The sequence below is a fragment of the Anas platyrhynchos genome, chromosome 3 (genome assembly GCF_047663525.1).
Source record: "Anas platyrhynchos isolate ZD024472 breed Pekin duck chromosome 3, IASCAAS_PekinDuck_T2T, whole genome shotgun sequence".
In the NCBI taxonomy this organism is placed as follows: Eukaryota; Metazoa; Chordata; class Aves; order Anseriformes; family Anatidae; genus Anas; species Anas platyrhynchos.
Genome location: NC_092589.1, coordinates 10,304,322 through 10,331,260, shown reverse-complemented (window position 1 = coordinate 10,331,260; position 26,939 = coordinate 10,304,322). Strand labels below are relative to the sequence as shown.

Genomic DNA, 26,939 nt, shown 5'->3' with positions numbered 1-26,939 from the left:
GCCTCTACTAAGATAGTTTAATTGCTTACTTTCTCATATTTAGCTGTCTCACTCAGCTTTTCAGCATGTAACCAATGTATTTGTACCTTATAAGAAGCTGCAAGTGTAGAATTTGTTATGGTATGTTTCTTCTCACTACTCTTGTGCTATGAACTGCGGGATTTAAATATAGTCAGTGCTAATGTAAACTTCACAGTTTTTTCTGTAGTTCTGTCTCTCATTCAAAAAAAAAAAAAATGGGAATCTACCTCCAGTTAAGAGGTTGACATTTCTCTGAAATACACATTTTATTCTACAGAATATTCTCCACAGTCTACAGAAATGCTTATTTCCATTTTTGTAGTACTGAGTTGTTCCGTATCACACTCATCTTAATTAGTCATGAATTCTGTTTCTGGTGGGATTTCTTGCTGTAGTCTTGAAAGCAACATATGAAGAGCTTGTGTAAGCTTTCTATAATTATATTGCTTTTTCTGTATTGCTTACAATTTCAATCTATTTTTTATGCAGTGGTACTCAAGTGTTTGATCGTTTTCTAGATCATTCTTCCTCCCAGATACTTTACAGCAATGCTTGATGCTTAGCCTTGCAGCCTCTAAGAATCAGTTACATTGGGACTGGTATTATATACCATCTTGTTCAGATTTTTTTTTTCCAAAAAATGTACTGATTTGAGTTTCTTAGCAATGAATTTCAACTGTAATCCACCTTTTGGTGTTGTTCACAATTTATTCAAGTATTTATAGACTAATAAAAATTAGCCAGTTTTCTATACATGTTGCATCTGGGCAGCCCTGATCAGGGAAGAAGAAAAAAAAAAGTACGTGTGGGTGCGTTCACAATAGCACAAGCCAGATTGTTTAATCATGACACTTTAGGCCAGATTGTGGTGCTCAGTTGATTCTAGTCACTTCTCTTGCAAAGAAATCAAGAGGCTATCATAGGATGTGTGGAAAAAAAAAAAAAAAGTGTAATGAGTAATTTGGAACAATTTAATTTAGGAAGTATATTTAAAGTATGTAAAGGAGTAAACAGGCTGTAACTTGCATAATTGAAATGGTGGAACCCATTCCTATAAGACTTTAAGATTAAATATCCATGTGAAATATTGCAAGTTGAAAAATTTTTATGGTTGGTATTAGTATTATTTTAAAAACAAAATAGGAGTTTTGAAAGAAAATGTCAGACCTTCAACAAAATCTCACTAGTTGGTGGATCCAGGTTACTCTGTAAACTTCTTCTGGGCTTCTTGCAACATAACTTGGACTGCAACCTATCTATCTTCATGTCATGTTGTTATAGTAGATGGTACACTGATGCGATCAGGTATGCCAGTTCTGATGCTGGCTTTGGTATGATCCATCCCAGTTTAATTATGCCATGAGCTCTACTGCCAAGTTGCCTAACTGTTGTTTAAATGAATTCCTTTCATCTTGCTTAAGACAGTTTCTCTTGTGTTTTAAGGTGTCAAGATACTCATTTTCTCAACTTTTGTCACTTCGTGATATAATGTGAGACTATAGCCACCCTTAGTAATGGTTGTCTCTCATCTTCCTCAAATTCTTCTATCCTAAAGTTCTGTTCTTTATTATAAAAATGAAAAGGCTTTTTTGAACTTTTTTCTTTACCAGTTTTGCTTTTTTTTCCTACTGAGTTTTTAATTACCCTACATGAGAAGTTAGCAGCACATCCTGGTTGCCTCTTTTTGTTCTTGAGAAAAAATATTTTTCCCCATCATTAAATCTGTAACTTTTTGATTCTGGTATTTAATCTCTTTCTTTGTCAGTGGTATGCTAGGAGATTCATATTTAAATACTGTTACAAAAGAAATTAATTACCTTGGAGGATATAGAATAAATTGTAAAATTTGTCTGATTTCATTAAGAAAATCGTTTGATTGCATTAAGAAAATTGGCAATGATTTTCTATCTTCACTTTTCTGAGATATGATAGATAACTCATTGCAATAACAGGAATGTCTTGCAGAGCACATTTTCCACTTAACTTGTGCATTACACTCAAAATAAGTGGAATAACGTACAAATTATTCTAATGATACACAACTCTGAGGTAGGAAATGTGAATGCTGTAAATTCTGTTCGTGATACTTTCACAAAGGACCCAGTGTTCAGTGCCTTCCAAAAGTCTTCATCAAAACTGGTGCTGTCATCTTGGGAGCTAAGGGTGGCCTGAGGCTTTCTGAAGCTTTAACACATTAAGACCGAATCTTGTTGTGTATTTAGCATGGGAAGTCCAGGGACATGTCCATTCTGATAGGAAAGGAGTCTCATTATTAAGCTGTTTCCTTTTGTCTCCTGTACAGAATCCTGGTCCTGTTTGAAGCCACTGTAGTTTATAATGGGAAAGCACTAGGATCCAACGCTGATCCAGTCATGCAAGTTACTGCGCAGCATCTGTCTGTTCACCTGTAGTGTTTTCCTCACAAGGGAATTTTGTGGAGAGAACAATCTGATGTTAGTTAAAACACTTTCTGGTGTTCTTTGCAAAGTCTGTACGTGGGAAGCTGAGCTGGTGGATTGCTTCACATAGATTTTATAATAGAGCCTGCACTGGGCAAAATCACTAAGAGTCTGGTTAGATAATATCACGTATCTTTCTATTCAATTACATTTTCAGTCACAAAAATGTGTAGAGACTCCACTGAATGACTTCCTAAATGATAAATCATTTCTGGAAGAAATTTCATATGTTAGTAGATCACCACTAGTGTCACACAGAAATGGAAACCATTTCAAGTAGTACCACTTTGACCCTTGTTTGCTTTCTGCCATTCATTCTTAAAGCCAAAACCATGGGATATGAGTGATAGGGAGAGATCCTGATGTGGCCAGGCAGTGTGACTCTTGTAGTTCACTATGAGCTTTGGAAATAATAGCAAACACTTGCTGCAACTTGACGCCAGGAACTATGCCAGAATTCCTGTAACCTAGGTGTCTCATCTCGTTCTTTTGTCTGATTCAACGTGTCTGGCTTTCTACTCTGTAATTGCTGTAAGGTTAGGAAATACCTTCTGGTATGCGTAACTATCTCCCTGGTTAGTGAACTTCACTGTTATGTCTCTAGTAATTTAAAATTATTAAACTTCATCTTTGCCTTCCCAGTTATATCTTTGCCATCCCTTCCCATTTATATTGAGTCCCCTTTGAATTCTCCAGCAACAATGGAAAGCAGAATAATAGCTATATCAGGCCTTTTACATACTCCTTTTTCATTTTAATGTTTCTTGCTATTGCTTGTAATGTACAGATGTAAAGTCATTAGAAGAATGTACTATGTGATTTTTTTCCCTGTGTACTGTTTATGTGTGTTAGTTGGTACTGGATTTTATCTGTTTATACAGCAATTTCGGAAATCTACAGCTCAAAGCAGTGTTTGCTACTGGCATGAAAGCTCTCCAAAGAAATTCTTCTTGTGTGTCCCAAGTCGGTGTGGATGCATCTAAATTTCTCTGCTATACAGAGATGTATGTGGCTTTTATTTTGACAGATACTATAGTGCAACCATTCTGCAATGTGTAATTCAGCTTACTGGACTAAATTCATTACAGATGAAAATGTACATATCCATAGATTTTGGGAAAACTGCACACAGACAATTTACTTCGTTGCAAATAACCAGTCACTGATGCCAGAATGCACAGTGTCTGTAATGTGTGCAGGGATGGAAACACATATCCTGACACACCAGGATAAGAGGCAACTTGAATAAGGATGTCTGCATAAAACTTATAAAAGATGATGAAATGTTCATCTTCCAAGTTCATCTCTGCTCTAGCTTAGACTTTTTATGATTGTTGTCTCTGGACTTCTGCCAATTTTTTTCCTTCCTGAACCTTGTGAGTAAGAAGTCTGTCTTCCAGCTTCCCATGTTGCATTCAAAAGTATTATTTTATCTCTTTTTATTCCTTATACTGTACAAGGAAGCTGTTTATAAAATGCTTCATAGTGCCCGATACTAGCTCTACTTTGTGATAGTGTTCAAGGGAAGGTCACTAGTGACATAAAAGGTGAAATTCCAATTTGTTTTGTTGAGAAAAGGTTCAAGTCACATTGAGTATTAATATGCTATGAGATTTTCTTCTGATGTTAAGTAGCATGTATTCTTCATGTAGATTATTGTTCTTACTACAGGCAATATATCTGATAGAAAGGGGATTGTAAAATTGAATATGGAGCAAGTGTTTGTCACAGCAATGTACTTAGTCCAATATCTGTGTAGTAAGGATTTTTTTATTTTATTTTATAACAATGCTTTCTATTTAACAGTATGTTTTGAATGATCTTGTCTTTCACAGCAGTAGTTGTCATTGCAGGACTCCATTATTTTGTGCTGTAAAATCTATTACAAGGTGGATGTCTTGGAGCTCCATTTCTGCTTAACTGAAAAAAAATGGTGCAAGTGTGGGAAATGAAGACCCCATCTTCTCATCTGCTTTTTTTGCTATTTGTCCGTACTATGCTGCCATTAATTTGTACAAGGAAGCTGGAAGTTCTCGGTTAGTCATTAGATTTAGATTACAGGTGGTGGTTGGTTGTGTTTCAAAGTGATTTCGCTGGTGAGTATGAAAAGTAAGGTGAAAGGACCCAAGCTTCACACAAGCACAAAGTGACAGAGCAGAACAAGCAGCAGCTCGTACAGCTTACAAGGGAGCAAACTTCTCAGTTTCTGAGTTGTTAGATTCTAAACCTCTAGGAAGTTCAATAGCACATGGATTCTCAAGTTACTGTGAAGGTTTCTTAAATTTCCTAAGTCTTCTGAACAGTCCTGGACATTTTGCTCTGTTTTTAGCAATTGCTTCACTACCAGGTGTATTTTTTTCTCAAAATTTCAGTGGAAATCAATAACCAGTCTAAACAAGGGTTCTGCAGACACAAGAGTAATAGCACACGTGTTTTTTTGTTTTGTTTCTATTTACAGTTTGTGCTGTGTGAAAATTACACTTTCTTCTGGCTTGGTCACATTTTAAGAGGCTGTGGCCTACATTTTAGCACCTTCTAGACATCAGTTTCACAATTATTTTTAATTTAAGACTTGTATGTATAGCTCAGTAAGCTATGAACTCACTGTGTAGCCATTTTTGGTTTGTATTTTCAGGATTTACAGGCTCAGACCTCTCAATGTGTTGTAACAGAGAAGAAACAATATACTTGCAATAAAGGATATCGTTGCCAGTAACTGCAGAGATTTGTGAAGTGATCTCAGTCTGTTGATCTTGTATTCATTATAGGAAACTTCTGATTTTCGTAATCTTTTATTTTCCTTTCTGTAACCCTTTTCTTTTCCTGAGGACTTCGTGCAATCATTAAGAATCCTAGTCTCTAATGGATACTGAGGGACGGTGTTTCTGTGAGAAAGCAATAGTTGTAGCAGGCTTGTATAGAACAGTTCTATTCTTTGTGACCCAGTCAGTCTTCTCATGACAATGTTCCCTAGAGGACAGAGTTGCATATCAGCCACTTCAAACTCTGACTATCCAGTGGGAAGCTCAGGGGGGGATTTAGGCTGACCATATCCTTCTTATGGCTGAAATGGGACCCCGTATTATCCCATCTTCAGCTTCTGCTCCAGGAGGGTACAAGCCTCTAAAGGTCCTGTGTACTGCCTGCCATCACCATGTAGCTGTCTCACGCATCCTAGGACATCTAAAATCACCTGCATTTAGGGTCTTTCCCCAGATTTCCCCACCCCACCCCACCCCCCAAAGTTAGGAAGGAAATGTCTGTTTAGAACCAAACCATCTGCAAGCAACCAGATGGTGCATCCGTGATTATCAGTCTGTGCTCCCATCAGTTCTTGGCTGTAGCAATGCACTGTCACAATTTGCTCAGGATTTCAGTGGGTTCTTGAAATCTGGCAGGTACTGAGCAAAGGTGTCTTTCACTTGTTTCACAGATTTCAACATCTACCCCTTTCATATTCATATCTGTCACAGAAGTTTTATGTGGATCACTCAGCTTGTGTTGCTTTTTTTTTTATAGGTTTTATGCAACAATGTGATAACATCTGATCCAGACACAGATTAAACTTTCTTCTTAAACTGAGTGAGAGTAAAATAAAGTTTCATCTGTTTCTGGATCACTTTTTATTTGTTGTGGAGAATTTATATTAAAAGACAGACTTTTTCTTTATTCTCCTAGTAGTTTTGCTTCAAAGATATAGCTATTTGTACTTACTACTGCTGTATTGGAAGTGACCATAGTAGGGCACACTTTTTTTTTTCTTTTTTTTTTTTGAGAGAGCTTTCAAAAAGCAGATCACAGTTTCTGGATTTCTTTACAGTGTACATGTATGTTGCCTCTACAGAACAGACTTGTGTGAAAACATGAGCTCTTGGGTCCTCATAGCTCCAGTCATGTGGGTTTACTCCTAACTCATGCTGGTGTAAGTGGTTACCTCTTTGCCAGCAAATTAGTCACAGTCAGCACACAGATTCAGTAGTGTCACACTATGCCCATGTTGTTCAGCCCTAGCTCTCCACTTTGACATGATTCTGGCTCATGTTGACTAGCACTCTCCCAGAGGCTGCATGACCTAAATGAAATGAAAATGTCTTTCCTCACTTTCTGGGTAGTATAAACAAATATTTAAGTACTATTCACACTATTGCATAGATATATTTTATTTTTCTTTGCTAATGGAAATCTCATGTTTTGTAACTCCTCCTTTGAAAAGTGTTGCCAGAAGTCTGCTTAGACTTTCAGATTAGTTTACATGATTCTAATAGCACTGTTAGATTTGTTGTTAGTGTTAATTTCTCCATTTTAAACCTGAGGGGGTTAAGAGGATATTCCTCATGATAGAAAAGATAGAAATTGTTTCAAAATCATTTTGCTAACTGCAGAATATGGGGATATAAGGTGTATTGCATTTAAAGCTGGTTTTATTGACTGTATTGGCATCGCTCCTGTTGACTTCAATGGCATTAAAATCTTTCCCAGGAATTCTCTTGCTGCGAGTATCTTACTGGAAACCACTTTGCAACTGTGGTTTAGAGCTGCTGCCAAATCTGTCGACATGGATTCTGTCTGTGTGCTACACACAGAGTTATGAGCTGGAGCTGCCAGTACGACCTTCGGTTGCAAGAGAGCAAAAGGCAGCATGTTCTAGTAAACTAAACAGACTCAGCACAAGAAGTTGCATATTATAGTCCTGATTGTGCTGTTGGTTTCTGTGAAGCTGGTGAAATCCTAGATTTGTCTATCTCAGCAGTAAAATATCTGTTCACTTTGAATTTCTTCTATAGCCTCTCTGCCTTGAGTGTCTTTATAACTTGCATTGGTGGATTCATTGCGTTTGTGCCTAGAAAGTACCCTTTCTCTGTAGCAGACTAGTGAGTGACTATTGTTATTTGGAATACTGGCAGAATTTTTTAAACAAGCCAAGAAAATGTGGATTAGCATATCACAAAGCATGTTTACTCAAAATTTGTAAAGGAATCCAAAAATAAAGTTGCTGAATAACTCTGGGCTGCTGCTTAAGATGGCATTTTCACCACAGAAATGGAGTGTTATAAATAAGATACAAATTTAAAAAATGTGACCGAGGAGGTGCAGGGAATGAACTCCTCCTGGGACTGGAGCTGTGCTTTCACAATTTTTACCAACAGTCTGGGAAAAAAAGGGGTGAGGAGAAATAGGTGACAATACGTGTTGACAGTACAGAATTTTTCAGAGTAGTGGAAGATTAATTCTGGATAGCAACACAAAGCTCTCATAGTAACATTTGATAAAATGGTAGAAAAAATTACGTGTCACTAATTAAAAAGCAATACGTGAATTGGAAGAGGAAAATGATCCTAACATGCAAAAATAGCAGTGTGCTCTAAAAGAGGTGTTTATTGCAGCTAAGGAAGGATATACTGTAATCACTAGGGATATTTCTGGAACTGTGAACTGTTGCAAAAAGGCAGACAGAATGTCAGAGATCTTGACAAAAGCAACAGAAAACAAGCCAAAGCATCATTTCGGGGTGTGTAAATTGACACTGTGCCCTCCAGTATTGTACGTAATTTTAATTCCCTTACCCTGCATTACAAAAAGGTACTATTGAACTAGGCAGATTGAAGAGAAAGTTGAACATTATAATATAGATTATTCATTTTTTCCTATGCAAGAAGGAAGAGACTAATCTAGTCTTAAATAGATTAAGGTTCTTCAGTTTGAAAAGGACAAGTGGAGAAGCAGAAGTCATTTGAGTAAAGAGAACGACAAGTAGCATAATTTCTCATACAGAAAAATTGAATAGAGGGCAGTGGTCAGAAAGTAAATTATCAAGTGAAATTTATCAGTTGTATAATAAATAAATATATATTTTTTTTTACAGATGAAATCAATTATTGAAATTCACAGTTTGTATCCACATCAGTTGCAGGTTCAAAAGTGATGAACAAATTCATAGTTATCCCTTGATGATGCAATTAATTAAGTGTGATGACAGAGTCTTGGGTTCATGAAACATCCAAGCCACAAATTGTTGGAAGTTAGGAGAATATACTCAAGAAAGCGTCATTCTCTATTTTTGCTTCTAGAACCTTTGTTTTATCTGCTAGGATTGGTACAGGCAGGGGGCTAGAAATCTCCTGTTCCCTACAGATGTTCTTATGGATAGTTGTAAGTGTACAATTCAGCAAAGCACCCAGTGTGTAACTAGTGATCACTGCAGGTGTTTGTAAGAGATACGTTGTATTAGACTCCGGTGCCAGTAGTAACCCAACTACATCAGCCTTTGCAGTCTAGGTGCTTAGAATTCACTGTCTCTGATTCCACCTCTTTCTTTATGATTATACATAGAAATCTAACAGTAACATAATGCAAAATGTCAATTCAGTATTCATCCACTGATCATTTAGGTTGACTGGAATTGTTGATCATGATCAGTCAGTCCTACCTTTACCCCAGTGCTTGGATTTGAAGTGCTGCTCAAAAGCATCCCAATAATCTACTCTCCAGAAGCAGCAAATCTACTTATTTAGGTTATTCCAGTGTTTGTACTCTTTTTTTTTTTTTTTTTTTTTTTTTTTCCCTGGGACTCCAAGGATGGGTGAAATGCCCTCTGTTTTCCCCACTTAAGTTTTTAGATGAGATGTCACTGTTTTTCTGAATTTGTTTTCCCAGCCTTGTACTGGCCTTGTGCTATCTGAAGATTGTTGATTTTCATTGTTCATAGACTGTCACGTGTTAGAAAATTTGGGTCACCATTTAACGTTGTGTTCAGTGCTTTACTCCTGTTGATGTGCCATTTACCACTAGCTGTTTGTATTAAGAATAGAAGGGGATGGTGGTTGCATCTTTAAATATATATACCATACCGACTGTATAAACCAGGAGCAGCTGAATGCAGAGCATTTTGTTGCAGAAGAGAGCTTTGCAATGCAGGACTCTGATATAAGCCAAAGCTTCTCTGCTCCTTCACAAATAAAACATATAACTGTAAAGAGTTTATTAATAAAATTGCTAAACATCATGCTAATTCTCTCCTCTGGACTAAGGTTCATTATCACATCGGCACAGCTTGCCAAACTACAACGTCAATGGAATTGCCATAGATGACCATAAGTATGCTCTTAGCCTGTGGCAAACATATGGTAATGGGGCTTAGCTTAGTCCTTGATGGAATAGAGCATTGTGTCGTAGCGTACACACGGCTCTTGTGGCTTACCTGAAATATGACTGGACCAGGTGTTTAACTCACTCTCATAGAATGTTTTTCATGGTAAATGGGTTGGCCTAAAAGAATAATTAGCTTTAGGTAGAGGTGCCTATGCAGAATTGCTTCAAAGGTCTACACTCGCATGGGGAGAACCAGCTCTCTATTCCTTCTCCTTCACAAGGTAGTAAGTCTTCCCAAAGGCTAGATGAATTTCTGTTCATCACCCTGGAATTTCTTCCTTTTTTGGGTTTCTACAAAATCTTTACATTCTATCCTGTATCCTGCATTTTTTTTTTTCTTTTGGGAAAGCACTGTAAATCCAAGATTGGACAGTAAGCTACAATTGAAATCAAAATCATCTGAAGATAAAGGCAACTTAATGCAGTATGCTAGTTCTAGCAAGTGCAGTGAATTTGTGATTGTTCTTAATGTAATTACTGTATTTCGGCTTGCTGCATTGCATAAATAATCTTTTATTTTGGCTCATCCATCCCACAGGCAGAAATGGATTAATGCAATTTTTTCATATGGTTGTAGGCTTTGCTTTAGAATAAGCTCAAAAATGGTCCTTTTTTAACAGAAGGATTACATTTTTTAATTATTTTTTGAATTGGCAAGTTGAACATTACTAGAAAGTAACCAGAAATGCTGTCCTATTTTGTGGAAATGAGGGGTTACTTCTATTTTAAAGAACAATCTGATAAACATTCTGAATATAGGTTGGTCTGAAAAGATTGCAGTTGAAAACTTGAGCTTCTTTCACTTGTGAACTCCCAAAGTTTTATAATATTTTAAAGACAAATTAATTTTGTCCACGCATGACTGTAAATTTCTAGGAGTCGGTCACAATAGCATGACGAATTCCAGCAAACAAAGGGTGTGTATTTGTCCATGTGTATTGCCTTTTGTTTCTTTTTTTTTTCTGTTTTGTAATACCTTTAGAAGTATGGAAGAGGTAATTGGAAGTATAATTAAAGGCATTTTTGAAATTGGAACAGAAATGGAAGGCTGGGATTATTGCTGTTTTGGGTACTTCCTCAGATCTGAAGAACAGCATGGCAAAGGTGCCCTATTTTAGGCAGGATTTCCTGTTTATGGGTTAGCTGCTGTAGCGGGTTACACAAGCGTTTCAGAAGCAGCGTCAGGCCCAGTGTAGGTGAGTTTTCAATGCCGCCCTTCCCTTTTTATAGTTTGGTCTTGCAAGAACAGAGTATTGTGGTTTGCATTTAATCACCTTTGAAATAATTGTCCAATTAAACAGTAATATGTTGCCAGTCTTTCATAAGTTTCCAGTGTTTCAAAATAGACAAGGGAGTGGTGTTGAAGACGCCTGCAATTGAAGGCATTGGTGGAGAGGAGAGAAAATGGAATATATTTGCAGTGATCAGTAGCACCAGCAGTGTTAGAAGCCCCCTCCTCCAAGTATAAATTGCATTATCTGATATGGTGAGAGGTCTAAATGCCTCTCCTGCTTTGTTGTATATTAGAGGAAAAGATTTACTTCAAGGTTTAAGGTTTTGGTATAAACTTTGATCAGTTGAAGAGTTATTAATCCCAAGTTTCTGTTCTATATTTTCAGAAGAATGGTGTATCAAATGGAACTCTCTACAAAAAAACATTTATTGAGCACTTTGAACAGGCACCAATGTATGTTGCAGTTCTTACTTTCGTGGGTTTTGGAGTGGGCACAATATTTGGCTACCTGCGGGATTTTATGAGAGCCTGGGGACTAGAAAAACGTAACATTGCTGAAGAGAGAGAACAACAAAAAGTACGTATAAAAAAGTATGTATGTATCCACAACTGAGTTTTCCACTGTCAGCAGAATAGAATCTCAATGTCTTAGGTCAATTCAAAGAAAAAGAAAACTCATAAACCCTTTGTTGTTAACTATATCATCTAGCTATATCTCTTCAACCCCTATCTTTCCATATGCTACCTTGTCCTTTCTAGCAATAGGCAGAACTAACATCTTTGTGATTGCTCACTTATGTTTGTCAAACTGCAAGTCACAAAGCACCTCAGCAAGTTCAATTGCATTCTAACTTCATTTAGATTTTTTGCTGCTCCACCTCCTCTGTGCAGTTTGAACTGTGACTTACTATAGCACCTGGCATAATGGAGTAAAACTGTAAATAGTATTACTGTTCTTCTTACAAATAAAATTCCTAAAATAATGTTTTCTGATTTGGCTTCTCAAAGATGCTTGCACTACAAACTGAAATACAATGGTGCAATCTTTATATGAGCATTCTCTTGGAATAACTTTTTTCAATTCACTTATTTTGGCCATTCATGCACTATTTTGATTTCAGATATGCTAGTTAAATCTTGACACCATCCATAATGTATCTACATGGTCAGTTACTTCTCCAGTCTTCTACATATGTAACTACGTGCCATGTTATTTTATCAGTCCATTGAATCCAATATCTAACACGGCTATATTTCTGTTTCATATAAAACTTTATTTTGATTCTGTCCCTTTCTTTTAGTTTAATTTTCAAGTTAAAATCCATAGATAGAAACTAGTCATCAGCCAAACTCATTGTCTTAACTGTTCGGATGTCCAGTCTAGACCAATAATGCCCAGATCATTTGGACTAACTTTAATCTAACATGGCCAATATTTAATGAAATACGGTGAGTTATTTCTCTGTTTTCAATCTGCTCTGCATGTAGCAAAATGTTCAATTTGAAACGTTTAGGTTCTCCAAGTGGAAATAGTGGAAATATCATGAATTCATTTTGAACATTCCAAATATTGGAGTGGAGAGTTAGGCCAACTTGTGGACCATGTGAAGTTTAAGAAAAAAAATGTAGCTCAAAGTAATTAAACATATTTGTCGATTGGAGTTGTGACATAGGAATATGTGGTTGTTGTAACCCTCTGTTTACTAATGAATCAATTTTTCCTTTGTAATGGGAATGACTTGGGTTCCTTAGCAGAGATTTTCCTAGCAACATAACCCTGTGCATGTTTTCAAACCAGGATTTTGTGCCACTTTATCAAGATTTTGAGAACTTTTACACCAGAAACCTCTATATGAGAATACGTGATAACTGGAATCGTCCAATTTGCAGTGTCCCAGGGCCGCAGTTTGACCTTATGGAACGCGTTACAGATGATTACAACTGGACATTTAGGTGAGTCAGCTTACATTCTGCAGGTGTCAATTTCTTAAGAATTAATCCTGATACATCTGCAAAGCACAGAAAGGTGCATCTGGCCCATTATACCTAATCCCCAGAGATATCCGTTAGCACTTTTTTTCCGAAATCAGTACAGTTCTGAGAATTTGTCCTCTTTCTTCTGAATATTGTTTGGCAATGCAATGTGGAAGACACTGAACTCTAGAAGTGAGATTTGTTTGGCAATGTCAGCACACGTAGAACAGCTTATGCTTCATTTATAATAGATCTTTAGTCAGAATATTGCAACTAAGTTTATTGTATCCCTTGGTTAGGATTTAAATAATAATTTCTTGCATTGCATAAGTGCTCCTTCTAACTTGCATAGTGAGTCTCTGGCAGTGAGTTTTAAGCAGTTTACAGCTTGAAGATTTCAGTACATCACAACTGTTATTGAGTTAAATGATATGAAAATTTACCATATAGATAATTTGTAGGTTGGCTACACTAACAATAATTTTTTTGGTTTGGTTGGTTGGGTTTTGGTCCACGAAATTGCCATTTCACCTGGCAAAAAAAAGGAAAGGCTGGAAAAACTTGTAGGATGTTAATGATACAAGGATTGTCAATTCCAAATATGAACCCAACAGTGGAACACAATTTGGGATTTTTTTCTTCTGTTTTCATTTAATGTGCGTGGGAGGGTTGCAGCATTCTTTAAAATTTTTATTGATTTATAGGTTTACAGGAAGAACTATCAAGAACGTAATCAATATGGGTTCTTATAACTACCTCGGCTTTGCAGAAACAGAACCTAATGCTTTGAAAACTGTAACCAAAGAGTTACAAAAGTATGGAACAGGAATCTGCAGTACCAGACAAGAAATGGGTGAGTAAACAGCTAGATGGCCACCAATGTTTCTGTAACTATGTGATTTTTCGTACAGGTATCTTGAAGGAACTGGAAACTTAGAGAATTTTAATCATATCAACAAGTACTCGTTTGACTATTAACAATGATATTTTATTAATTATAATGTAAGGACTTTTTTCAAAGGAGAAAATATTACTCTTAAATATTACTCAAAAAATATTACTATTTTCTTAGAAAAGTAAAAATTTCCAGTGTGCATGTAAGGAAGAGATTCAGGAGGGTTTCGTCTCACTTTTTTGAGTTGATATGTCCTTTAAGAAATAAATGTGTTTTCACTTTCTGGGCTGCATGTGGTGTTATTTTCAATCCTATATTTTTATACAAATCCTTTTACCAAACCATTATTAAATGTGGATATAATTATGCATTTCTAATAGTGCAATCAGCCTGCATTTCAGAGAAAGCAATTTCCATCCAAACTCAGGAGGAGGTGTTCCTATAAGCTTTAACTTTCTTGGGAGCTGTCAAAAGGGAAAAGTAGGCTTCACAGCATGGAGAAGTCCTTTATAGACTTTTTTTATCCAACAACCTGATTTTTCTTTCCTTTTGTATCTCTCGTAGCAAATTTTTTTCCTCCCCAAATCTCATGAAAAACAAAAACTTTATTATTTATTTCTTTCATTTTAAATCTCATTTCCAGGGAGAAGAAAATAATAATAAAATAAAAATAAACCTTGTCATTACTTATCTTGTCATCATGGTTTGATTTTCAGTAATAAAATTGTCATTGACAACACACTGAGAGGGTTTACAGGTTGACCCTACTTTCTTTTTGTAGGTGACCCATGTGGTGACTGCAATATATTGTTTAACCTGAATTGCATGCATGCTTGAAAGTTGTCACCACTACTAGTCATCTAAGGTATTCAAGGAACGTTTCTCTGTGTCTTTTTGCCTTGAATTCTATTTTGTCTGAGAATGTGTTGGGTTGCTTTCAGTACTTCAAAGAATATGTCTGGTGTTTGTCGGTCTTTATCTTTTGCCTTTGGAATTCTTTAATTTGGAAGACTTGCAATGGCTTTTAGTTTATTCTTAAAAAAAAAAAAAAAAAAAAAAAAAAAAGTCTTCAAATATTAAGTCATAGAATCATTTCTGTTGAAAAAGACCTTTAAGATCATCAAGCCCGACCATCCACCTAACACTTCAAGTCCACTGCTAAACCACGTCCCTGTGCACCACATCTCTGTGTCTTTTAGATGTTACTGCTCATCTCCATCTAGTCTGTTTCAACAGCCACAGTGTGCAGATTTCTAGGACTTTCTCTTTATCTGAATTCCTGTTCAATAATCCTGAAGTGAATTTCAGGGAGCAGATGAGCTGGGAGGATTTATTAAAATAGAGAAGCATAGTGTTAAGACCTGGCTTAAGTCACATAGAGGAGCAGTCATAGCATTTTCTCCCAGGCAGCTAGTAGAGGTCCTGTGCTTCTGTGGTCAGTGGAGATACAAAAGCTGCTGTGTGGAGCAGTTCTGCACAATGGTTACTTCAGTGGCCCTGGCTCTGCTGGAACCTATCTACCTTAAATTTATAAAACAACTTAAGGAAAATAGCTGCTTGTTACCAGTGTGGATACCCTCTTTTCTTTTTCTGTTCCCCACATGTGCGCTTCTCCTTCACATTCAAGCAGATTTGAAAAGTTATGTTTAAATTTCTTTGTTCGCTTGTATTATAATATATGCATACTTTTTTAGAAGAAAGGGTAAGGTCTGCTCTCCAGAAGGTTTCTTCTTTAAGTAAGTGGCATCTTCATCTTAGTAAAATAGAACAGAATGATTTTGTTATTGGGCAGATAACATTTCAAAACTTTAACTTGGCCACACAAAAATAACTGAAGTGGTGTGAAGTATGAATATAGTGAGCTGTAGGAGCCTGTAGATTGTAAATTGACTATCCTAATTCAAGGAAGCACTTAAACGTATTAGTAATTTCAAACTAATTGGCTTTACATGTGCTGTTCTGCTTACATGCATTTAAGGGTCTGGCATGCTCAGGGCTTTACCAAGATTTCTTTCAGAGCAGTGATAGGTTTCTTTTTATAAGAAGGATCATTCCACTACTTTGAGAAGATTTCAGAGAGAGGGAAAAAAAAAAATTAAAAGGAAAAGAAAAGAAACACAGTGATTACGAGTGATGTTTGAAAGAATACATGATGATAACTGTCCTCCGTGGTCTAAACTCCCCCTTTCCTAACTGTGCAGATTGTGGGATGTTGTCACATCAGAACGTTGTTGCAGGCCATTTGCTCTCAGAATAAGTTAATATGAAAGTTTTAACATATCATATTTATATGTACAAAACACTTTTATTAAGGAAATGTAGTGAATGTGAAACAGTTACTGTCTCGGAAAAGTAACTTCAGACTGTGTCTACACATAGTTCAGAAATTAACTTCAGTGAGAACTGTGAAGCCCTGCTCATGTTTTCTCTAAAATAATAGTCCATACGTCAATTGAACAGACATTCCTGATTAAGTACAAAAGCATAAGAACCTTATAAAAATAGCATCTGACCTTCTAGATTTGCTCTCCGTAAGAAGATTCTAGGCTTTTTTCACCATTGTTAATCCTGTGTTCTTTTTTAATTATAATAATAGTAAATCACTTTCTTAGCATAACAGTGTCATTTAAGACACATTCCTGAGGCTTTTGTGGGAGTTGCAATCTGAAAGAAAAATATTTTTTTTTCTTTTTTTTTTTTTTTTAGCCCAAGCAAACTATCGTCCCTTAGGAACAAAAGATCTTAGGCTTATAAGTAGTAGTTCTGTGAAAGCATTAGCTGCTTGTTTGATGGTCAGAAAGCAAACCAAATACTAGATATAATTAGGAAGCGAACAGAAAGTTAACCATAGAATCTCCATATGCTACTATATAAAAGCATAGTTTGCTGTCATCTTAAGTACTTTGCGAAATTTTGGTCAGAAACATTCAGCAGAACTGGAACGTGTCAGAAAAGGGCAAAAAGTATCATCAAAGGTCTCAAACAGCTTCTGGGTAAAGAACTACTGAGCTAACTGTCTTCAGCTGTCAGAAATGCCAGGCATTAGGCTTGGAAAAGAGCCCAGGGGGGAATTACAGAAGTCTACAAAATGATGCATGACATGGAAGAGTGGACAGATTTGGCTGTTGATTCTCTTCCACTACAAGACTTACAGCACTTTGTATGAAGTTGGTAGGAGATTTCCATCTAAATACAGGAGGCAGCTCTTCAACCAGGGGTCTTGCAGACCTGAGGAACTCATTGCGAATAAGGTTTTAGATGCCAAAACTTAACACTTCATTGAATTGCAGCAGACACAGGCTATGTACAAAGCAGAGATCATTGATAGCTACAAAAAATACCAGAACTCTTATGTGATTAAGGATATCCTTTTGATGAAATTAGTTAGAAGCTGGGATGCTATTTTTATGTGTATATGTGTGTATGTATATGCCTTTCCTGCTTTCGTTCTTCCCCAGACATTGATACAAGGTGACTGTCAGATGAAAAGTAATGGGCTCAGGGGACCTTTCATGTGGCACAGTGCATCTAATACTAGTTGCTTAGCACTATTTTATGTAATTAGTTAAGTATTATTGCTGATGTGCCTATGACTATTGTTGTACAATCATTAACACTGCACCTGTGGGCTAGCAAATCATGATACAAATATGACTTGAATCAGGAATGTGCACATATTCAGATTTCTATAAAGTTAGACATCATGATAAGGGTAGAGTGTAAGGAACCAAGGAAGCTGTGTTCATGAGGTTAGTAACCCGTCTGTCTTCAGCCTTTCTGAGGACACAAAGGTCAAAAAGAGATTAAGGGAGGAGACTTGAGAGACCAGCAAGAAAGTGGGGCACATATACCCAGAGCATGTCTTCTCAGAGCAGTAGCTTGAGGGAATGTGTGAAAGTGGCTATCTGCACATATCTGACTTTTCTGTTCTGCATGGCGTATGTGATGGAAGTAGTCCCTGAAGGATTTTGAGGGTGAAAATTTAAGTATAAGTGGAATTCTTTAGGAATGTTCAGAGGAGGTGGAGATGTAGAATGAGGACCTTCTTGGTCAGAGGGACAGGCTGGGAGGAATGATAAAAGGATTTGTCTACAATGGTAAGAGTGTTCTGAGGGCATCTGGGAATGGCAAGGTTAAACTTACTGAAGCCAGAGGAAAAGATGCTCCATTAACCGTCTGAGGTGTCAAGGAAGGATACAAGAGAGACCTGCACCCACCACACCTGACAAAACTGACCATGGGCCTAATTTAAATTAAAATAGCTTTTTGTCAGCAGCAGTCTCTTACAGGTGCAGAAAAAAGTCCATTTTTCATTTGACTAGGGAACCAATTTGGGCAGGAAAAGTAGGAAGTTCTGTTTTCCACTGTTACAGGAATAAAAATTGGATCTGAGGCAATAATTTTTGAATGCTGAATGATTTAGGTAACTAAAAACCACCTACTCAAGTAATTGGAGTACTTAGAACATTTAATTTCATGGAAAGTGATTTCATGCAAACTAACAAAAAGCTATTTAATTTGTTTTAATCTTCTCAGAAGTGTTATTTTTAACATACTAAAAACAATAACAAATAGGTATCCAAATAAGTTAGAAATAGCATGTATTCCCTCTATATCGTGAAAAGAATGACAGCTTGAATGTAAAGTCTTTACCTTCCTTGCAAATCAATGCATTTTAATGGCTAGAGTGGGAGTTGGCCACTGCTGGAGACAGGCTCACAAGCCTTTTGTCTACAAGCATTTTGTCTGAGCACATCCTGTCATTCTTATGTTTATGGTCAGACTTTTCGATGGAATGTAACTTCAAATTAAGGGGAAATTATGCAAATGTCTGCAAAATGATTATTTAAAGCTCTTTCTTGCTTGCTGATTGCAGATGAGAATAAAATCGGTAATTTAAAACTTTTTTTTTTTTAATAAAGCAGATTATTGTGCCTTAACCACTCCCAGGCTTATTGCCAGGGCTGTGACAGGACTGTCATGTGAGCAGCCAGTAGCTCCAGTGCTCTATTTATCGAACTCACCATGATTCCTTATGGAGATGATATACATGAGTAACAGGAGCAAATGTATCATTAGTGCTATTTAAGCAGCCAAGCAGGATTACTGCCTTTTTGAAATCCTTCTCCTGTGATTAAGTCTTGGACCAAAAGACAAGACGGAGCCTGCACAGAACATTTGCAGGATGATTCATTCTGGAGGACATGGTTAGGAGCTTACCTTTAAATGCCTACCTTGCACTTGGTTGTGTGGCTTTTTGTTTGTTTGACAATTTTTGATATTTGATTATCCGATTTCTAAAAAGCAGAACAGAAAGCCTGTGCCAACATTTAAATTACAAAAGTAGCTTCATCCCCTTCACATCCTTCCATTAGGTTTTAGGGCCTAATAGGAATTTCTAGTAGCAAATTCAAGAAGGTATAAATAGTTGTATTTTCTTTTATACCACTTCATAGCTTTAATAAAAGCAAGGGCACATTTTAAACTCGGTACTGAACACACAGAGAAATAAATGGTTCATTTTTTAGTTAGGAGGAAATGATAAGGAACTAAAGTTCTTATAGTTCAGAGTTTCCAGGTAGAAACTTAAGGAAAAAATTCAGTGATATTAAATGAGAATTAGTGTGTATGTATATTTTATAATCTCAGCTTTCTGGTAGGACAGAGTATTTAGGAAACAGTTAACGAGGAATTTTCCTTCTTTGTCATCTCCTGCTACCATCATTTTCCTTTTTTTTTTTTTACCTCTTCTCCCATAAATAACTGATCCAACTTAAAATCAAAGGGCCAGGTTTGCTTCTGGTATTTCACTGCACAAGAATGCTTTGTAAAGCATGATTAAGCTCCAAACAGTCTGACTTCCAGCAGGTAGAACTGAAGGCATCAGGAGTAAATAAGGGTTGTGTGGTCTGTTTTAAACCTAAAAGATCTCCAATATATAGTGTTATCTATGTATGTAGAGATATTTATACACTTCAGATGCTGCTGTCCGTTCTCTGATACTAGACAGGTTGGACTTCAGCTGTGTATTTATAAAGGTAGACAAAATCCAAAAAAATGAAAAGATCCAAACTAAACTGGAAGTTTTGTTAAAATCAATCTCTGCTTTTCTGAAAATCAGTAAGTAACACAGGTAAATTATTGGATCTGTGACACCTGTGGTATCTTTTTGGTATGGAAGCCCTGTGAGGTGAGAGCAGAATTAAGAATATGCGAACACTTTCCTTTATTTCAAATGCTTCCTCAAACCCCACTTCTTTAGGGGCTCTTTTCATACACACACAGTCATAAATGAGGCATTTGCATAACACTGCTATGTGCTCCTCTGCCTCTCATCACTGCGTATCATCCAACAAGTTTAGGCTTTGCTCCTCTAGTGGACTCTGTGTGACAGTGATACCATCTGGATCATCCAGTTTTGTAGAGTTATGTGAAAAAGTAATACACTTACTGCATCTTCTTTCTTCATCTTCCAGTAGGAACTTATTTGATCTTCCTTTGTAAAAATGTGTATGTGTTTCAGTAATTTATTTTTTTATTTTTTTAATCTCTGACAAATACCTTCCCAGAATGAGTTTGTGACCTGAAGTTTCCAGGGTAGCAGGGATGTTTAGGTGTCTTGTTTTGTTCCCCATGCAGCTAAAGGTACCTCTGACAAACCATAGATTTCATAGAGTAATGATTCTTATTCACATTAACGAGTCATATCAGGATTCCCAGTTGCTGTTCATATGTGGAATTGACTTTTACGGGAATCTGTTCTTTTTCTTTCAGTGATAAAAACTTCTGTCTTTATCAGTTTACTCATCTAGCTTTTGTTTATCTTGAAGCAAACATTTTCTTTTATTCCTTGGGTTTCAGAAATCAAAACGAATAATTGTATTAAAAGATACTGCTGCCAATGTTCGCAGTTTAACCAGTACATGTCATTGATGTGTAAGAACCTGAAAGACTATATTGGGCAGACTGAACAGTGGTATTACCCACCATATTCAAGCTGAAGGAAGTGTCAAAGCTCAATAGTAAGACATGTGGACTGGGGGAAGTGAATTTTCAAGCTTTTTGTATCCAGTAGACTGACAGTGACCTTCAGTCCAAGAGCATGGGTAAGACTATGAAAGCCTGCCCCAGCAGAGCATGGTTCGTGTTCCCTGTCCCCAAAATGCAGTGGCAAGTTAAGGGAGGGAACTAGGTCACCAGCATTTGAAAATGAGGGGATTTACTTTGAGAAGGGTGGGAATCTGCGGAGGCAGCTAATATTGTGAAAGTCCCCGCTTTTGATAAGATCTTTGATTTTACTTTCCATAATATTTATATAATCTTGAAACAAAACACCTGCTGTCCTCTATTGCATACAGTTGTTCATGAGGGAGGAATAGCTTTCAAAAGAAACTAATTTGTATCTTAAAGGTGCAGGTGGCTTTCTCTTTTTCTTTTTCACTTTAAATCTTTCTCAGTAGGATGATGTACATTTAGTTATATCCCATTTCTCAGGTCAAACCAAGCTGTAGTCAATGTAAAAATAAAAAATCAGAGGAGGTAGAGTATGGGGAAAAAAATCTGATCTCTGTATTTATGTATAGGACAAGTACAGAAGGTATCCATTTACACAGTGTACCTGTGTATTAATAACGATATATCTAGTATACTGTTTTGCATTCACTAGGTCATAATGCTGGTCAAATCCAACACAATTGAAGACATTTTTCTGATACCTGAGTTGGTACTGATAAGGTTGCGTTTAACAAAGACCACTGTAATTACTGTCTTTCTTATGTAGCTTGAGACATAGCAGCTTGTGCCTGTAGGAAGTTCCTTCAAATCAGATTCACATCAATCTGGTAATGCTGCTTGTGCTTTTTGGGGTTGTTGCTGTGACCAACTGGGAATGCTAGTGGACAAGTCCCGGTCCAATAAAGCCTATATATTCTCTCATTTTTCCCCCAGTGGAAATGGTTGTGATATAATTGTTGCAGTTTACATGGTGTCCAAAGATTGACCTGTGATGGAGAAATCTTCTGATGTGATTAAATAATTGCATAACTCATTAAATAAATACCCCTTTTCATCTGAAACTGGGAAAATGCACTCTGGTATGCTTTTTCAGATCTGTTCTTCATAATGTATATGGCTATCACTAACCTGCCCCTGTCAGTATGGGTATTTATCATATTGCTGCTCTAACACCTCACCTTACCCACATACAGTATTGCCATTCTGATTAAAGTAATTCAAACGTAGGGCTGATTTTGCAAATCCTTGTCGTTCAGGTTTTGGGGTTGCTAAACCAACCTCTATTGATTCCAATTTGTAGTCCAGGATTTGTAGACAATAGTGATATACGATACCATCTATGTTCAATGTATTAAGGCTAGTAGACAATAAGTAGGAATAGATCACTTTCAGAAGTCTGATTCTTCCCCATCATGCAATCATTAAAACTGGGTCAAAAGTGTGCTGTTCCTTTCTGGTTCATCTAATAGATGCTTGACCAGAATAATTTGTAGTGAGTCAGGCACTCCTTATTTGTAAAAACAGAAAACATGTTGCAACCCCAAAAAGCAATTTAACTCCACCCCAGTAGTTTCAGATCTACCCCGGTAGAGTCAGGGACAATTTTCTCATGCTTTAAAATGACTGCCTTGCAAAGCATGCACTGCTTGTTTCTTATGCTTTCACAAACCTACTTCTGATATAGTCTGTCACCACAGTGTGCTTGGCTCCAAAACTTTCCTTTCAAATCTTCATCTGTCCGTAGCCATTCAGTGACAAAATTGCATCTGTAAGGAGCACTAGTGCAGTTGGAGGGAAAAAATCAAACACAAAGCTAACTAGAAATATACGCTGAGACCTACTGGGCTTACAAGTCAAGGCATAGAGCCTCCCACACACGTGGTTGTGACCTGTCCAGCAGACAGCTCAATTCTGAAACTATTTTTGTGTTTTGTGGAGCTCAGCTACTAAGCACTGGCTGTTTACAGGGCTGGCATATACCCATGCACATCCTGGAATCTATGAATACAAAAAGCAGCCATCCTTGAGGACCTTCATGCACAGTCAGCTCACGTTTACTGGAGGTTCTAGATATTTAATGAGGAAAAATTAACAAAACCACTACTTTGCTGCAACGGCTGAGTTAGTATTGCTGCTGCCATTTTGTTTTTGTTGTTTTTACTGGGCTTCCCTCCATGATAAAGGTAAGATCATCTTCGTGATTTGACATTCTTGTCAAGGCACTCAGTCAAGCTTCTGCTTTCCTTCATTCTTCTACCCTTTGGCCATCACAGTAAACACAGATTTCTTATTCTCACTAATTGTAATTCATTTTACCTATATTATTGTGACATTGATTTGTTCATCTCAAGTGAAGTGAGATGTTCACTTCTTCAATATTTTCTTCTGTTCCCTGTTTATTCATAGGAGAAATGCTGTCAGAATCCACAGGCTACTCTTTTCTTTCCCGTGTATCACCCTGTAAGAATTCCTCTTGCCTTGCTACCTGCAATGCACAGCCAGCCAAAGACTAGAGAGTTGGCAAGCTGAGATGATTCATTACTGTTCAAAGTTAGTTGTTATCTTAATATCTTTAACACTGCTCCCCTGTTTGTTCCCCTTTGTATTTTGTTGTCCTCCTTTGTGAGTTGGTGGGGAAAGATACTGCTTTTGTTGGACGGTTGGAGAACATTTTTGATTTGGAGCCTCCAGGCACTAATATTAGATAAGTAAAACGCAATAAAGAAGGTTCTCCAGTTGCTGCCTTGGCATTTGTTTGACTGATGAGAGGGAAGAAAGAAGAACGGCTATCACTTATGAAGAGTGGCATGGCTTCTACCTTCCAAAGTACAAAAAGATGGAAAAAAACTTTCATTTGTCTATCCATATAACAAAATAATTAAAAATTTTGTATACATACATACATACGGGCACACAAGAAAAAATGGAAGAATTTAATTGTAGTAACTTTCTGCTTTCTCATCCAAAAAGAACTCAAATATGTTCAAGTTGTTTGTCCTATGCTTCCTGTAAAAAGGAGGAGGGCTTTTTCCTCACTGAGGGAGGAGTAGGGAGAAGAAAATTTCTTTTCAAGATAAAATACATCAAAAGTTGTTGCTATGAGAAATTGAAGTGGTTTTTTTTGTTTTGGTTTGGTTTGTGTTTTTTTTTTTTCCCAAGGCAACTGCTTTGCTACCTTAACAGCAACAATATTTTTAGCATTAGTAATAGCTTGTTCGCATCCTTTTTCTTGTTGTATTCCACATGCACCAGATACAAATGGAAAAACTTAATTAGAAATAAAAAAAAAATAGGTTAATAATGGTCTTCTCGACTGATCTTTTGTATATTTTATGTCCTTAGAATTAAAATCTTTCAGTCTAATGAGATTTAAGATTCTTTGTATATTTCTGCAGGTACATTAGACAAGCATGTAGAACTAGAGAAACTTGTGGCCAAGTTCCTTGGTGTAGATGATGCTATGGTGTTTGGCATGGGATTTGCAACAAATTCAATGAATATTCCAGCCCTTGTTGGGAAGGTGAGTACTTCCTGAAGGAACACATGGAACTGTTGTTTATTATTCTGGGCAAGCGTTAAATGGAAAGGCTTGACTGAGGGAAAAAAAAAGCATGATATTGGGAACCCCTGGGTCATAATACTGATGACCTTGTGGCTTGTAATATGCTCCTTTGTCATATTTTCTAGCTCTGGGTGTTCCTATCACACACATCTAGCATCTGGTTAGGGATCCAGTTTAAGATTATCCAGGTTCTCTTAACCAAGTTACCTCTTCCTAAAAAGTGAGCACATTGCCTCCCATGTCTCAGGTGTTGTAGGATAAACAATTTGGGACTGGTTTGTTTGTTTGTTTTCTTTTTACCTACTTGCACAGAAATTGAGCAGGAATAATTGTACAGGGATATTTAAATACAAGTGGCATAAAGATATTGCTATATGTGTTATGTAGAATATAACTATATTTAGTATCTGTTAATATTGTATATCATTATGACGTGTTATATGTTGCAAGTATTATGTAATTGCCACATGTTTGGGAGATTTATTCTTAAATTTCCCCTATAATTAGCCTAGCAGCTATTATTTTCTTGTCAAGATGTACATACCTAACTCTTACTGCTGATGCTGTATAGTAGTATTTAGGCAGATCTGTGTACATATCTCTCATCCAAGGCATAATCTGTGTTTCCAAAATAAGTATTTGCCTAATGTATCGTCCTTTGACTGGGTAATGAAACAAAACCATAAAAGATATACAATAGAAAGGAGAACTAAATTAGAGTTCCAGCTTGAATTTCAGCTATAAATGCTGACTCTTGTTGATATAACACACAAAGGTACTTCTCCTGCATTTCTTAGATGAAAACTTGTTTTCTTTTTTGGAATATGAGTTAATTAATGAGAAATATGCTACAGGTGAACTGTATATTCATTTACCAGAGGGAGAGATTCTGCCTGGTGCCTAGGCTCCACTTGTTTCTTAATGGACGTGGAATTTATGCAGCAGCAACCCAACCTGATCTTATTTCTGCAGCTCAAACTGTTGATGTCAGTCCAGCCTCAGTATCGCTCCTCCTTACCTTAGTGTCATGCTACTTGGGGTGGTTGGCTGTATTTTTCTGGAAACACAACACAGACTTTAGACAGATGATAGAAGAACAAACATCACTTGATTTTCGTATAAAGCAGTTGATCTCTGTTAGGGTTATTCACCACATTCTAGTTACAGGAAATATTTGGCCCCTTTGCACCTCCTGGGAATTCCTGAGAATCCAACCTTTTCTTTTTTTCTGTCTGCCTTTGCAGTGGGTCTTTGCTCACTCATAAAAGTGGCAAAAATTCCGATTCACATCTGATACTTACAGTTTAATTGGTGCAGTGCTATATTATAGACATAAATGTATGCTGAAAGACACACACTTGTCAACAGCCTCCCAGTTCATGCAAATGCTGATTGTACTCCTTCTTCACAGGGCTGCCTCATTTTAAGTGATGAGTTGAACCACACTTCCCTTGTTCTTGGTGCGAGGCTTTCAGGTGCTACTATTAGAATCTTCAAGCATAATAGTGAGTATTGAAGTTGGAAATGTTTAGAGACAGATGTTCACACCTTAAAGGCAAGAGTGCTTTCTTTCAATGCATGCTCTGCTTTCTGTTCCCAGATAATGCTTTTATCCAGGCACAAGAATTAACTGTTCAAGATGAAATGGTTTTCAATGGGGGAGGAAATAAGGGTATAAGATAATAATTGCCATTCTGCATGATCTGGGACATCAAGTTGGATCTTAATTTTTGAAATCTAGAGTCTTAACCTCCTTGTTGTCTTTTTGACATGCTAAGTGACTGTGTGTTGCCATAAATATTGTCACTATGTCACTACAGCAAAATAGTATGAACAAACTTACAGAAATTAACTCTGTGTTTCCTGCCTGTGTTTCTATCAGGTTCAGTGCAACCAGAGTTACGTTAATGTAACATTTCTTTGAAACAGCTACCCTGATTTTTTTTTTTTGGGGGGGGGGGCGGATTATAGCAAAGATGTAGATGGTTACATTAAGAGCATCATCCAAATATTCTTTGAAGTATAATTTTAGTATAGAAATCACACTAACGTAATGTATTACCTTTGCAATCGCATAATTATCTTCTAAAATACTCATGCTTTTATTTAGTTAATGCTGCTGTGGTCGCAGTCAGAGACATTGTGACTGGCTTTGATGACAAGAGCTGGTTCTTTTCCCTTAATCCCCATTGCAATTCCTCTTTGCATCCCTACTGCTGCCACCAGGCAGTGATTGCAACAGAGGTTAAGAAGCTAGAGAAGTGGTGAGGAATGAGAAAAGAGGTCTGATCACCTTTATTAATAACTAATATGGTCGCTTCTTGTTATTGTGTTGTGTTCAGCCCTGAGGTGAGCAAAAATGAATTATACATACACTGTAAAAGGCCTAAGGATCCCTTGGAATGAAAAGCACACTGTAATTATAATACAAGGCGTTGTTATAATTAATATCTATTCATAATTTGGGCAAGAAGCAATTCCTGAAGATCATATAAGAATTAATGATCATGTGTATCAGTATGTTTTTACAAAAGTAATTATTCATATATTAGCCCATAGCAAGCCCCAACTTGTTCCATTTCCACAAATTTAGATATGCTAGGCACGGTTGCTCTACCGGTTTTCTCTCAA

The 26,939-nt window shown here is 36.8% G+C and overlaps 1 protein-coding gene across 7 annotated transcripts in view; it reads left to right on the top strand.

The window, feature by feature from the left end:
* The window catches only part of SPTLC3 (serine palmitoyltransferase long chain base subunit 3), a 94,968-nt gene that overhangs the window by 30,925 nt on the left and 37,104 nt on the right, over positions 1–26,939 (top strand). For 5 of the 7 annotated variants that reach the window (XM_072035283.1, XM_072035281.1, XM_072035282.1 and 2 more), the window contains 5 exons: positions 11,249–11,440; positions 12,662–12,816; positions 13,542–13,690; positions 24,142–24,266; positions 25,720–25,813. In XM_072035283.1, coding sequence (XP_071891384.1) covers positions 11,249–11,440; positions 12,662–12,816; positions 13,542–13,690; positions 24,142–24,266; positions 25,720–25,813 — 715 coding nt within the window. Of the gene's footprint in view, positions 1–9,793; positions 9,851–11,248; positions 11,441–12,661; positions 12,817–13,541; positions 13,691–24,141; positions 24,267–25,719; positions 25,814–26,939 lie in introns of those variants that run through there. The other 2 variants (XM_072035285.1, XM_072035284.1) reach the window with 2 other exon arrangements.